Source organism: Phaethon lepturus, unplaced genomic scaffold (genome assembly GCF_000687285.1).
Source record: "Phaethon lepturus isolate BGI_N335 unplaced genomic scaffold, ASM68728v1 scaffold16747, whole genome shotgun sequence".
Lineage (NCBI taxonomy): Eukaryota > Metazoa > Chordata > Aves > Phaethontiformes > Phaethontidae > Phaethon > Phaethon lepturus.
Window position 1 is genome coordinate 316 of NW_010553050.1, and position 15,655 is coordinate 15,970.

The following is a 15,655-nucleotide window of genomic DNA, read 5'->3' on the forward strand; positions in this document are numbered from 1 at the left end:
TAAAGAATTTGAGGATACAGGCACAGGGACAGTATCTTCTTGTATGCCTGGACTATGCCTAGCACATTAAGGATACTGCTGCTATTCAAAGACCAAAAAAACCCACCTATGAATGAGGCCTAATAGACCAGATACTTGACCACCATTATTTATGATCACTTTTCAAAGGACTGCTCATGGTATTCATAGAGAAAAGCTCAGTGGACATCTCACAACTGAAAACACAATTTTGGTCAGTGGTCTAATGACATTCAATCTTCTTCACAGCAGCTCTGAATGCAATGGGACCTCAACACTGAGGTCCCATGATGTTAGGGAAAAGCCAGGTCAGACCTTGCAGGTACAGAAAGAGCTGAACATCAGCATGGCGTTGAGAAAGGGAAAAACTGAGAAACTGTGGACAGTTACAGGTTAAAAGTATGTGTCTCATGGTCTTTACCCTACCTTTTGCTTTCTGGCTCCTCGTAAATAGCTAAGTAGATCCCCTCCTTCCATCAGCTCCAGTATAAGGTATTGAGGTTCATTTAACAGGCACACACCAAGTAACTTCAGAATGTGGGGGTGATCAAATTTACTAAAGAGAAGGAAACTACTGTAAAATTACATATGAGAAATCCAGCTGGTTGATAGCTGATAAAATACATATAGCTGCAAGCAATGAATGATCAGTTTGGCCTTTACAATCCTGCCTCTAACAACAACATGATTTAGTAACTCAGAGTGCCTGGATCTGCTCAGTCATGGGGAGAGTTCAGGGACATCCTTTCAAAACACAGGCTTACACTGTGCTTTGACGGGCATTCTAATGCATGCATGCATATTAAAAGCACATTTCATCATATTTTAGGAAGCAAAGAATGGTAGCCAAATGGCAATCCCATCTAGGAATAACATGAATTGCCACCTGTACATTAAAGAGATCTACCTTATTTTGATAGGGACTTGTACTTCCATATTCACAGTAGAACTGCTGATTCAGAGAAATGCACAGAGAAAGGTAAAAGCACAAGTTACAACATGCTGTTTTCACAATTCAGAGAACTGTTTCTCATAGTACATTTACAAGAGAAACAAAATATGCACATGGAATACTTGTAGACATGCTAGTAATTGCCTGCATGTACCCAAAAAGATAGGGATTACCACAGAGCAATCAGCACTCTCAGATCTAGCACTTTTCAGAGAATGAAGAATATTTATTGTCTCTGTCAGTGCCCATGTTTTTAGAATCACGTTTCTTGTGTTAGAAAATGGTTTTCCCTTTGCACTGCTATGTGAAAGGACTTGCACCAGCAGTCAGAGAAACTTGACGCTGTTGGGGGAACTGGTGGTATCCAAAATGCTGTCAAATGCACCAGTGTAAACAAACAAATAAAGCAGAGGGACATTTTCCTTCTAACTCTTCCAATTCACATAATCTTAGGTGTGGGTAAAGACTCTAGCAAAAAGCCTGATTTTGAATTTGACAGTTCCCCCCGGCCCCAAGCAGATACCTCTCAATCAGACAAACTTTGGCACTCTCAAAAACAAAAAGAGGGGAAAGAAGCACCTGGCAATTTCCTTACAGCTCACACAGTCCTTTCCCCACTGAGCTGTCATTCCTTACTTCCCAAGTGATCAGATACACCCAAGAATTTGGATGTACATATAATTGTACAGAAATGACTCACCAATAACCAATATCAAATGACTTTTTGAAATACAGGCAACCCAATCTCCCCATTGCTGCATAGCAATAATAGAAGAAACAAATAGTCCTTACTTAACTGGGACAGTATGCATAACACTACAATCCAAATTTTGATGAACATTCAAAAAGGCAAGCAAAATAAAAGTTGCATTTAAATATCTAACATCAAGGTTTGTAAACAATCAGGTCAACTTATTTTTCCTTTCTGCCCTTGGTTTCAATTATGAGACCTTGCAGATGAACATCAAGAAAAATCATTAAGCCCTCCATGAGGTAACTAAATCATTCTTTTTTCATGTTAGAAAAAAGAAAGATTTAACACCTAGAAAACATATCTCATTTTTTATTATTGCTTAATGACTATTGGGAATACATAATATTTAAACTTTTCTATTCTCTTCTCATTGTGTTGGTGTACATATGGACCCACACGAGTGTTTACATTTAAATGTAATAACTTCCAATTATATATTTTTCCAGGATTTCTGGTTTTGGATTATTAGCTGCAACAAGAAAGCAGAATTGGGGAAGCTTCAGAGACTTTAACTGCAGGTGTATGTAATTTCCATACTATACATAAAAGAGACCTTAACTGGTTTTATGACTGCTAGGTAGACCAAAGATAGATTGCAGGAAGTTTACACACAACACTTACTCTTTGTCATCCATTTACACTTTAAGGACATGATTCCATTTTGGTTTGCTCAGTCCTCTGGCCTCATTGATTGTACAGTGTGTGGAAAAAGTTAGGCAAAAAATGCAAGGTTTTTTTAAAATATGTAAACACAAAAAAGAGTGCTGTGAAAACCAATTTCAAATTTAATAACACTATGTGTTCTCTACAGGTTATAAAATCCTCAATTTTTCAAAAGATACTTCTAATTCTGCACTCATTAAATAGAAGTCAGAGAAGGGCAGAAGAAAACTAAACCACAATCTCAAACCACAAACCAGCTGAAAACTTCAGATGAACTTCTACTTGTTTCTGTGGAGACTCTGGAAAACCAGATTGCTAGCTGACACACTGAACTTTCTACGTGAAATTCTCATATTGGTGACAGATGCATTTTTTTTTAAGTCTATCTCAATAAAAGAGGCATGTGGCAGCCTCTAGTGGTAAGTATGCATATTTTTAAAAAACAATTTCCACAGTAAATTGAAACTTCAAGGCATCAGCTTGTTTTGATATGTTTGTTTTGGTAAAAAGGGATTAGCCAAATGTTGCCCAATTGCCTTTAACAACTAACTTAGTTTTAGGCAAGCAAAGATACTGAAATACATCAGTCCAAACCTCAATAAATCCATGATATGAGCACATTGAACCTGCAGTCTATCTCTTAAATTTTGCTGATCAGTTTTACAGCTTTATTTTTGTAAGATTCATCAGTAGTGATTTATTTTTTTTAGCAGAAACAGGAGAACACCCCAAGAATGCCACAGTAATTTGTTTAGAGGGAAGTGTTGCTTTCATTCCTCTTGAAGGCCACCACCCTCACATGATACTGGTTTCAAAGGGTGCCCAGTGGCAAAGCTGTCCTTACCTCATTAAGTGTGCCTCCTTCAAGAATTCACTCTTCTCGTGGTCTGTCGCACCCTTCTTCAAAGTCTACTCAACAGAAAGCAGAAGTGTAATAACATTTAGGTCACCGCCACCGTTATCATATTGCTCTTAAGTAAAGCAATAGGATATAGACAGGGCTTTAAATACACGTTATTTTCCAGCAAAGATTACAAGGAGATAGGCTCAGATTTAAGTGACTTGCAAGAAATGCTGCAAGGAAATACTAAAATCTGTCAACACCTCTTTCTGTGGTATAACCTCTGAGCCAAATCTCTCTGCCCAGAATTGGATTGTTGCCAGAGGAATACACAATTGTGATTACCTTGACTGCTACTTTGGATTCTCCATTTCCATCTGCCAGGATATCTACTGCAGTCCCTTCATACACCTCTCCAAATGCTCCGCTTCCTAACAATTTATGTAAGTTTAGTTTGTCCCGAGGGAAAGTTGGCAATGATTCAATCTCTGCTTGAGAAGGAAGAGTGCTACAAAACAACAACACTAGTCACTTGTTCATACCTCAGAATGTTTGAAATGCTGTTAAAATTATTCCTCAAATTAATCTGGTACTATTTGCCTCATCAAGAACATTTGTCTCATCTGAACATGAGCCAGCAGGGTGCCCAGGTGGCCAAGAAGGCCAACAGCATCCTGGCCTGAGTGTGGCCAGCAGGAGTAGGGAAGTGATCGTCCCCCTGTACTCAGCACAGGTGAGGCCGCACCTCGAATCCTGTGTTCAGTTTTGGGCCCCTCACTACAAGAAGGACACTGAGGTGCTGGAGCATGTCCAGAGAAGGGCAACGAAGCTGGAGAGGGGTCCGGAGAACAAGTCTTAGAGGACTTGAGGAAGAGACAAGAGGAACAGCTGAGGGAACTGGGGTTGTTTAGTATGGAGAAGAGGAGACTGAGGGGAGACCTTATTGCTCTCTACAACTACCTGAAAGGGGGTTGTGATGAGGTGAGTGTTGGTCTCCTCCCAAGTAACTAGTGATAGAATGAGAGGAAATGGTCTCAAGTTGTGCCAGGGGAGATTTAGACTGGGTATTAGGAAAAATTTCTTTCCTGAGAGAGTGGTCAAGCATTGGAACAGGCTGCCCAGGGAGGTGGTGGAGTCACCATCACTGGAAGTGTTGAAAAAATGTGTAGACGTGGCACTTCAGGACATGGTTTAGTAGGCATGGTGATATTGGTTTGATGGTTGGACTTGATGATCTTAAAGGTCTTTTCCAACCCTAATGATTCTGTGACTCAGTGATTCTGTGATTTAAGGGGAGCTCAAGTGAAGCCTGGATGTTTTAGAAGCTATTGGAAAACACCAGGTCTTCTTCCTTCCCCAGGCACTTCTGTTTCTTGCTGGTGTGAGCACACAGGGTGGGCTAGAGGCAAACCAGGACAGTGTGCCTGCCAGAGCGCCAACATGGCAGGATGTACTTCAGAGTAGACTTGCCTTGCAGTGCAGATGCAGCCCTTAACTCCACCTTGAGGTGTCAGGGTGAGTGCACTGATGAAAACCAGTCCAGGGAACCACTCTTAGATGTTTTTGTCCTGAAAAGAGATTTCCTCCAAGGACATACCTTATAGCATAACAGGCATTGGCTAGTCCCACTGTCTCAGCCATCCCCCTGAGTTGAGCTAATTCTTTATCTTCCTTGATAAATACTATCTGTCCAGGCAAGGCCTGTTTTCTGGATTTCCATCTTTGGTGCCATACTGGAACAGAAAAGCAGACCATTATATATTTCATTCTGAGAGCATCCCAGTGTGCAAACAGGCTGAAAGGATGCAGGTTTTTTGTTATTCCATTCAACATGACCCTCCAGCAGCTCCTGTGAGCAAGACATTTCCATCTGGCCATGATCTTTTTCCCATAAAATACAGACAATTTCTCCTTGAGCTGAGAAATCAGTCAAGCAACTACTTCTGTATGTGGCAAGACCCAAGCCCAAAGGGTTGCTGCTGTATCCCAGGGAGAGGATGAGGTGTGAGAGGACAGGACCATCACATGTGGACTTCTACACCTCAGGGTAATCTCTACATCCTTTCTTCATGGACAGAGCTTAAGAAATAAAAAATGGGACCCTTTGGTGAATAAATGCAGTACCCAACTTGAGAATTAAGGTACAAGTTTTCATAAGGATACACAGGAACATCAGAGTTTCTTCAGCATTCCTGTGCTCTTCCTGCCGGGAATCAACAGCAAGAAATGCCTGAGGATGGCATGAATTTGTATCCTGTCCTTGATACTGAAAACATAACCAGCCATCTCTAGGGTCTCAAAGGATGAGAATATACAAATTCCTGCATGAAGATTGTTCAGCATTTCCCTAAACCTGGAGGCTGGCCATCTCACACCATCTGAATTTTCTTTTACTGAGGCCTGGCAAGCCAAGGATATGCAAAAAACTCAGCCACATACCAAAACCAAATAGCACGACCACAGTCAAGCCCAGCGTAACAACTCCAATCACAGCAGCAATGGCAATTATGGTGTCTGGGGAGATTATAGTATCTGTTAAATAGAAGGGGAAAATTAGTTAATGACTGAGTACACAGACAATATATATCCTACCAAGCTGAGCAAATCTGAGAGAACCCTTGAGATGCCTGCTATGTAAATGTCTTCCTCTGCACAAAGCTCTCTTCTAGGTTGTATGTAAAAGTCTACATTTCATCAGACAAATCCTCCTCCCGCAGCTCTGGGCCATTCCTGTGGTGATGACCTACTGTGTACATGGAAAAAGAAAATGCTGAACTGTTTGACCACTCAAGGTGAGATTTTCAAAAACACCCACAGAGTGTAGGTCTAACGTTCTGGCTGAAGGCAAGAAGTAATCCTCACATCCTTATCTAGTGTGGGAGCTTGCCTTTATTTCAAGAATCTTACCATAATGCAGAGTGCAGGATCACAGAGACAAACCAGTGCAAATGAGCAGAAGCAACTTTCAGGCCCACTGTTCCATGCAAAAGAGCCTGGATGAGCACTAGCCACTGGGGTCACGATATAAATGTCACCATTTGTTACCTTTTAGACACATTACTTTACCTGTGCAGCAACATCATTATTAAAATAGCATGTGTTTCTTCATAAACTGGTATCATTATTCTGAATAAAAAAACTTGATTAACAGAGTAATAAAGTACAGGACATACCTTCACCCAAGATTATATCCTTGCTTGTGTCACTGTATTCACCAAGTCCCAGCATATTTGCAGCTGCTGCTCTGAATTGGAAAGTTCCTTCTAAGTTCTTGGCCTTCCATGTGCAAATACTGTCACAGGAGCCATTGTAAACCACCTCCCACAAGGACTTCACTTTACTGGTGTTCTCAGACTGCTTTCTGCAATAGGCACAGCAAAATAATACAGATATGTTATTAAAGCCGTGAGGGCAGTTTACTGCTTTCCCCCGCTCCCTCTTCTTTGCTTCAGTTTCATGGCCTTTACAACCTCTCTCTGCCTGCATGAAAGCTCAATCTGGTTGTGGGGTTTTGGCTACAGAGCAGAAAATTGTACCATGCCATTTCAGCAATGCTAGGAATCACACATCTTTAGCTTGGCATTGGAAATGAAATGCTAGAATGTTTTAGACATAAAAAGCTCCATCACTCTTTCACCTGTTTCAGTGTACACTTCACAGCCAAGATTTCAAAAGCTTCTTATTTATCTTTCAGAAAAAACAAACAAACAACACTTTTTTTTGTGTGTGTGTCCTTTAGAGGTTTCTGCTTTCCTGGTCCCAGAGTAATTCAGTGGCTCTTGTGCATCAGGTTTCACAAGCTAAACAGGAAGCAAGTCATTGGCAGTGAAGACACAATTCTTTAGCTAGCCAGTTTCCCATAGTATCTGCTGACTGCTGGGTATATTTCTTCCTTTCCCCATTGGACTGAGATTGATTGCTCACAATAAATTCAAAGCTGCTTATTCACCAACCAAGAGAAGACCATGTATTTAAATTTGAAAGGCCATATCTGAAATGTAATTTCATGTCACACAAGACTGTACTGTTTCATGTGAATTGACCTTCATGAACATGTCAATCGCTCTCTCAACACACTTTAATGTAGAAAAATGGTCAAACACCTCTAAACCAGAAAGCCATGGGAAAACTACAGTTCATGTCCTTGTTGTGTACATGTACCTACCAGAGCTGTATGAAAAATGGGGGTTGTTTCAAAGAGCTATGCAAATATTTTCTAGAATGCTATGCAACTGACATAACATTTTTCTACCTGGTATAAAAGGACCATGAGACTCAAAGTGAAATTCAGTCAAAAACATCAGCATGTGTACATGCAAACTGCAGGAGAAAAGCTAATTACATTAAAAAAAAAAACATCACCTCAGTGATGCATTATGATTCCAGAGATCAATAAGAAGCTAACGCACAGCCCTGACACAGGCCAAGGGACTGTCCTTTCTTTACGCATCCACAGCAATCCAGGTACAAACTGGCTGTTGGCATATCAAAATTATTGTGGTCTCATAACACACAGGTCAGTGCTGCTGTACACTCACAGAACTGTATGGAGGAAGCTTACAGCACCAGGAAAATATGTCTGGGTGAAAACTTATATAAGTAAAGTATGCTCAGCTCCACAGCACTGTCAGTCCTTAACTTTCATAAGCACAGAGTTAACTGAGGAAAAAGAAATAATAACCGAGTTAAAAAAATTACTTCCCTCCATCAATCCTGATTTCAAACAATGTCATAGGAATATCTCAAAGATGGACTTCCCTCATTTTTAAATAATGCATTAATTAAACCTTGCACTGACAGCCTTAAACAGACTCCTCCAGAGTCATGGTCAAAAAATGAGAAGTTTCAAAGTCACTGCCCACAGCAGTATACTGTAACCTGTTCATTCAGCCCGTCCAGTGCCAGTACAGGAATAAGTGTGAATTGGCATTCTGTAGATGCCTAATGAGTGTGGCATGTATAGTCCAGGCAATCTGTATTTGATGACAGAGCACTTTAAAAATTATCTAGTCATCTCATGTCAGTGGGAATACCTTATGATTTTTTCTGGCAAATTTATAATGCCTTTTCATGAGTCCTCTGAACGCGAAGATATATCTACATATATTTTAGCCAAAACCACATACCACATGCATGAAATTTGTGATTTGGAAATATCCCCAAATCTTCTTGTAATTCACCAACATATATCCAAATATATCCCTGTATTTCAGGGTTGTTCTGGAAATGTTGTTAGTGTATATTTTCTTCTGAGTTTTCCAGGAGTTTCTAGAAATGATGGCTACTTAGTTTACCCAAGAAAGAGATCCCATGAGAAGAGCCATTTGCATCATAGATATTTCACTCTTCCCATCAGAACTAAACTGAAAGCCCCTGCACACCAAGGATTTGTTCAGGGCTGCTCCCTGTGGGAAGAATGCCTGCATGTGTAGCTTACCTGCTTTCTAAGATGTAGTAGGTCAGGTTGCTTCCATTGTCATCAGCCTTTTCCCACTGTACAGAGTTTTTAGTGTCTTCTGCTCTTTTTGGAACTCCTGGCTTACTGGGAACACCAGCTTAGGCAAAACAGGGGAAGAAACAGAACCCTTAAAATGTGTTCAGAGAAGACAAAGGGTGAACAGGCACAGAGAAAAATTTAGATGTGCATATGGGTGTTTAAACATACAAAAGGGTGGAAGATCTACATAAATAATCTCCATGGAGAATGGATCTTTGGCCTTCTCTTTGCAATGGACAATTTTCAAAATTTTCATTTATATGCAGCCTTTCACCAGTAGTTATGAGTTCATAGGTGTATAGGCATTTCATTTCCATTTCCCTCACTCTTTTCCTCTGCTCCACTTGGAAATGAGCTTCATTTCTTTCCCCCTATTACTTTTGCAGATATGGTATAGTGTTATTTATTTTTCAAACACACACAACTATTCGCTTTTAGTATAAGAAAATTGCCTGCTAAATTTTACAAAACACTGTGTTTGAATATTCTTATCCTGAAAATAGTCTTAAAAACTTGGTACCCTACATTAAGTGCTTACCTGTAGTTTTAAAGCTTGTTGAAGAGGAAGTGCTTTTCACTCCTGTAACATAAACTACTGTTACTCTTACAAAGTAGTTGGTTGAAGGAAGCGTTCCTGTGAGATTGCATGTGTAAGCAAGATCTGCTGTGCACATAGTGCTTGCAGGAGAAAACCAGTCACTTTTTGTTTGCCACTAGAAAAATAAAATATCATCATGGTCAACTTTCTTTCTCTGCTGAAAGTGTGTCACAGTTCTATTCCTGGGTAGATTAACTACTTTGCCACCTTTTAATATCATAGGAGAGATTACGCACATGCTGTTTCAGTCACGGGACTTTGTCTTCTTACAGACCAAGGACACAAAACCTACTTTTTTTCGTTGTTTTCAAGAGACCTACAAGTCTTGGCAGCTACAAAGGACAACAGATTAAGTGACCCTTTTGCACAGCCAAAAGGAGCCTTCCCCTTGCTTATCTCTGTGCAGCTTGTATTTCTGGATCACCATGACGTGCCCATGAGTTCAGTTTGCCATGATGCAGTTGAAAGGAGGCAGTTTAATGGAATTGTGCTATGACAGTTGTTTTAGGGCAGGGAAATGTTTGGTGTTGGCCTAATGAATCCAATTGTCCATATTAAGGAATTAATGTGATCCAGTTTAGCACATGACATTTTCTGTGTCCAGTGGTCCAGACATTAAAATCTGAAGTTTACATCCATGCTGCTGTCACTGCAGCACTTACTTATACAGTCTGCAATACCGGACGTGTTTTTCTCTCTGGCATTTTCTTCTAATGTCTGTCATAGGAAAATAAAATTCAGATACTAGGTTGTAGCTGTTATTTAATGCTGAAAACACTTTTCTTCTCTTTCTTGTGCAGAGCAGACATAGGACTTATAGCTACAAGCCAGGTTGGGGAAGGGCAGTGAGGAAAGAAGGAGGGGACTCTACTGAAACAGGAGACCTGGGAGGAATTCTGGTGGGGTCATCCAGGATGTCCTTTGGCACTATGGAGTATTAAATGCTACAGTTGCACTCCCCCTTGTTACTGGCAAGCACTGCCTCCATCCTGCCCCTTCTGAGCCACTAAGACTGACGTCACCATGCCCAAATTATCCCCTGAGACTCCTCATATACATCCTGCCACCCTGTCCCGCTCACCAGGACAGAGTGAATTAAATCTGCTCTGATCTGGAAAAAAACTAAGAAGCATTTTTACCTTACACAGCTCAAACCAGAAGCTGGTTTCATTGACGTGCAGAGGAGCTCTCCATTCTAGCAGGAAACTGGTATTTCTGGGAACTATGTTGACAGGTGCAGGTGGAGTCTCAAAAGTTTTTGCAGTAACAGGGACACTTTCAGAAAACCAGTTCTCGTTGGGATGAAAAGCAAGAACCTAGTAATGAAATAGATGATCTGTACAGTACCAGACCAGTTGGAAAGGTGACTTTAGCAACTCCGAGTGTTTGGAAGACTAGCTGTTTTCAAACAAGATAATATTCAGACAATATAGATACAGATATAGAAAGACTTTGAGCCTCACAGCTGCAGCGTTACACACCTTCAGGATGGAATTTCGTGGCCTAGAGTCCCCTTCCTCAGAGACTCTTCTTAGTTTCTCATTTCATCTTTCTACCAAGACTCTTCTCTTTCTAGACCTTTCTTAAATGCCACACACTCTTACACAGGCATGCAGATGTCACATCACATGCTGGGCAGTGCTTTAGAATCACAAAAACACATGGTGAGGAGGTGCCTTAGCACTCTGCCTCTGACTAAATCACAATCAAATATGACCTATGTTTGGGTATGCATACTTACATATATACATGTAGGTGTATAGGTATGTGTGTATATATGTATTCCCTATAATACCATCCAAATCATTAACAAAAGCACAGAAACAAATTAAGACCAGAACAGATCCCCTCCAGCCATCAGCTGAATGTTCTCCCAGCCCGTGCATGAACTTTGAAAACCAGTCTCTGACTGTATTTGTGATGCACTCACAGTGCGCATTCTGCAGACAACTTGTTTACTTGGTTGCTTTTGAAAATGTCACTCTGGTGATAGCCCTGCTGTGCAGATACATCATTGACTTTTAATCCTTCATTTGTAAAGGGAGAAGTATGTTTTGTTCTTATAAATCCACACTGGACATTTTTTCCCTCTGCTATCCTCTAGATGCTTGTATAACAACTGTCTACCATTTTGTCCTAATATAGTCCTATTAATACCTATGTATGTCCTAATATAGTCCTAATAAAATAACTTCAGGTTACACAAAGTGGTCTATAATTTCCTTTTTGAAGCTAAGTGTGACCTCTTTTTTACTAGTCCTATGGGACTTACTCTCTTCCAAAAGTTACAGAAGATAATTGTGAACATTCACAAATGTTTTTAACCATCTCCTTATGTAGTTTAAGGCCATCAGATGTTGCTGAATTAAATACATATAAACTACATAAATAGTTTTTAACCTGATCTTTCCTTCTCCTGATCTGTTGTGCTACTGTTGGCTTCATGAAGTTGTGTTACACATCTATCGCAGGTCTCCTGTTCTTAAAAAGTAAACAAAAAAAGAATTAGATACTGCAAACTATTCTTCCTTTGTCATCTTCTTCAGCATACTAACAAAGCCTTCCCAACTGCCTTTTTAGACCTTGCTACTTTGAACTCCTTTGGTTCCTCCACCTTCTTGATTTTGTTTCCATGTTAAATTACTCTTTTCTGCTCATTTTTACAGCAGTGACACATGTGCTCAGGCAGGTAATATTGACATTACTTCAGGATGGTGCTCCCCCTGCCCTGGCTGTCCAAAAAGCCTTGCTGCCCGAGTCTGACAGCAGTGGTGGCAGGTGGGCTGATGTGTCTGCCCCTCAATTCTCACAGTCCATAACCCAGCATAACTATGCAAGCCACCAAAGTTTTCACGTGATGCTGACGTGGGATTCTGTATGAACTGCAGCAACTGATGCATGGATATCCTATTCTGCTGCTCCTGCTAGCTATCCTGTGGCTGGCCTATTATTATATTTCCTATTTCTACAAATTTCCTGTTTCAATATGGTAGTTGAAAATTCTAGATTTTCCTCTGTCTATGACTTGCCTGTACAGTGGAAGAAATTACTTCTTCTATTGCACTGACAGCATCATATTTCAACAAAATTCAGAATCAGAGGGTTGCAACCAACCTTCAGTATTCTTATCTACAGAAATTTTCTTCAAAGGCCACCAAGTAGCCAAGCCCCTACTACCATTTTTAAGTCATTGTTAGTCCTCTGTATTTGTTAAAGGGTCAACATTGATATATTGTTCTTCTTGTGAACTTTGCATGCATATTTTATAATATACTTTTATTTAAAAATGTGACTGCTGCAAGACAGAATCAGTCAACTATTAATTCAATCACTTAGAACTCTATGCATATATTGGATAGTTTTTGGTTTATTGGACTAATTAAAAAAGGTTTTTTTGTTAAATGAAAAGTTACTTATTAAAGGAAAAGCAGCAATTGACAAGATGGCTGAGTCTGCTCTTGATACAGTATATAGAGGTTTCACATTTATGAAAATTTCATTCCTGAGAAAACCCTTTGTCTTTTGGCTGTGACCCATTTGAACTCACATAGCCCTGTTTATTGCACTTCACCTAGTCCTTCACAAGCAGGTCACAGTTCCAGCCATCCTCCTTTGAGAATAGAGGATACCTGTCATTTGACCCTCTCCTAGCATGTTGCATCAAGTATTGGGGCAATAACAGCAGGATTGCAGCAAAACCTTCTATTTTTTCTTGAGATCTGTGATGTGCTTCCCAAATAGAAAAGATGTCAGTTCTAAGGATTTAATTTGAACAACCCATGTGGGAATAAACTGTAATGTTTAACTTTCCTTAAGACTAAAGGACTGAGAGAAGGCTACCAAGTTTTGAAGTCCTATTTTCAAAACACACATATAGCTTTACAAATAAGCAGTCTAAAGATTTGCAAGTTAATGAACAAACAGGTAAAACTGCTTGTACTTATACCTTGAATAAATTGTTTGTTCCAGATTGGAGCCCACTGACAGACCAGGCAAACTTCCCATTTGGAAATTCACTTTTTCGCAAGGGTGTCATTGGGACAGGAGGTAATAAATTGACGGAAATTTGATAGCGAATGGATTCTAGAGGTCCGTTTGGCTTCAGAGGTTCACTCCAAGATATGTTGATGGTGGTGTCAGACAAAACCACTGTCTTAATGGAATCAACTGCCTCTGGTACTGAAACAGAAAGAGAAGTGAATCTCCTTTTAGGTATAGATCTCACTAGAGGTTTTTTGTTTGTTTGTTTTATTTTTAGAGAAGTCAAGAAATGTCACCAAGGAAAGAAAAAAGGTTATAAGCATATGAATATGATCCATTTACAAGACTGACACTCTACACATGTAAAACATATTCTTATACAGTCAGTCAGCTGCAGACAAGTTCAAAATATTTCGAGGGATTTTTTTTGTACCTCCTTGGCTATCCTACCATGCAAGCAGACAAAAAACCCCCAGCTGCTGTCCTATACCTCTACATTTATAATCATATCACTGAATTCCTGCTCTCTCTCAGCTCAGTGTCTCAGATGTGAGTTTAATATGATGCGTACTTGGATATGCACTAAAAAAGTACCCATGCACTACTCCAATTGGAAAGTCTTTTCTTGAACAGAAAACTCTGAAGGAAGAAAACCCAAAACTAAGCATTGTTTGCCAGAATTTATGAATTTGCTTAAAAATACATGGTCTGGCTGAGCTGTGCAAGCAAAAAATTGGATTGCTGGTCTGATGTCCATGCCAGCTGGTTACTTACTAATTGTTCTGGAAAAATCAACTTCCTTTGAAGCTTTGAAATGGTATATGTCATGCCCCAACTCTGCATTAAAAACTTTTTTTTCCTATTGAACTGTCCAGATAGATAGTTAGGTAAAAAGTTAACAAGTCATTACACTATCTATGTTCCCAACATTCCCAACCCAGTATCAGAATGAAGGGTACATATGTTATAATTTATGCCATAGTAGCAAGACTGCAGATTATTTAAATGAAATCTGCATAAGATAGACTAGTAAAGAAGACAATTTTCTCATTTCACTATCTAAAATATATGTGGAGTAAGAGTGACACTCTGTGGCAAGAGCAAAGCATTCATTTTTCCAAGTTGTCTTCCTTTTTTTTTTCATTCCCTCTATCTTGTTATTTGTTGGAAAGTACAGATTAATCCAAGCTTCTTTCATTTCATCACAGAATTGAGGGAAAGACAGAGGGAATTCACATAGCTTCAGAGGTGTGAAATAGTGTACACACTTCAAGAGGCTCTCACAGCATCTGATTACAATTTAAACTAGCAGTTACATTCATGAAATTGAGAACATACATAAGTGCCAAGACACATACATTCTGTTTACAGCTGGTTGGAAATTTTTCAACAAATTGTGAAAAGCTCTGAATGTTGATACAAATACATATTAAAAATTATCAGGGTTTGGCGGCTGGTGTGCTTTTGGGGGGAGTTTTTTGTTGTTGGGGTTTTTTTGTGTCTAGAACTTCATTTTGATCCTGACGTTTTGTTTTGCCCCAGCTAGAGAAGCCCGTTCTGAGTTTCATGTTTCATTTTAACTTGAGACTGAAAAATTCCATTTCAGTGGAGCAACCCAGTCTCCCATTTCATATGCTACCTTTAGGTTTTGCCACGGTGTACATTGCTGCAGGATGGCTCCGTTTACCACACAAAGAAGCAATGGTGTGAATTCTTGCCACATCCCAATAGTATTCAATCTTATTCAGTCAGTGTGTCATACAGATTTTACAACACAGATGTGGACTGCCATGCAAAGAATTGAAATCTACTGATCATAGGCCAAATTTTCTTATCTTTTGCCATAGAATCCTTAGGAATATGCTCATAATATTCAGAGATCCATATAGGATGAGAGCCTATTTGCTTGATGCTGCAGATGCCAAGAGATGTGACTGTTAAGAGAAAAAAAATAGCATCGTTAGCAGAGGACTTCCAAAGTATAGCATGTCCGGATCCCAAATGTAAGAGAGGCATTGTGCCTGGACCTCTTGTTCCGCTTTCGCATGAAAGATGAAAAGAAGTTCATCTTAAACAGAGGTTTTCTTAAGGGGAAAAATGTTACACTTCCCAGGACAAAAAACAATGAATGATCTGTGCATAAGAGGAGCCACTGGCAGCTCACAGGTGATGCTCTCCTGTGGACAATGGTTACTAAAAGAGTGGTTACTTGTTCTATGGATAAGCCTTTAAAGAAACCACAGAGTTCATCCCCAAGAGAAGAAGAAAGGGAATCAGGACCCCTGGCAGGTACTTGTTGCCAGCTATTCTAGATAAAATATTTCTTTGTGCACAGTTGATCAGTAAGGGAA

The 15,655-nt window shown here is 39.8% G+C and overlaps 1 protein-coding gene across 1 annotated transcript in view; it reads right to left on the minus strand.

Annotated features, from left to right (window-relative positions):
• Nucleotides 1–444: 444 nt before the first annotated feature.
• ROS1 (ROS proto-oncogene 1 , receptor tyrosine kinase) overlaps nt 445–15,655 on the minus strand; it is a gene marked incomplete at its 3' end in the record, with an annotated part of 58,247 nt that continues 43,036 nt past the window's right edge. The window contains exons 30-39 of the mRNA XM_010291423.1: nt 13,270–13,502; nt 10,463–10,639; nt 9,264–9,438; nt 8,666–8,783; nt 6,402–6,589; nt 5,668–5,760; nt 4,826–4,961; nt 3,574–3,736; nt 3,232–3,296; nt 445–574 (exon numbers count right to left, since the gene is read on the minus strand). Coding sequence (XP_010289725.1) covers nt 445–574; nt 3,232–3,296; nt 3,574–3,736; nt 4,826–4,961; nt 5,668–5,760; nt 6,402–6,589; nt 8,666–8,783; nt 9,264–9,438; nt 10,463–10,639; nt 13,270–13,502 — 1,478 coding nt within the window. The remainder of the gene's footprint in view (nt 575–3,231; nt 3,297–3,573; nt 3,737–4,825; nt 4,962–5,667; nt 5,761–6,401; nt 6,590–8,665; nt 8,784–9,263; nt 9,439–10,462; nt 10,640–13,269; nt 13,503–15,655) is intronic.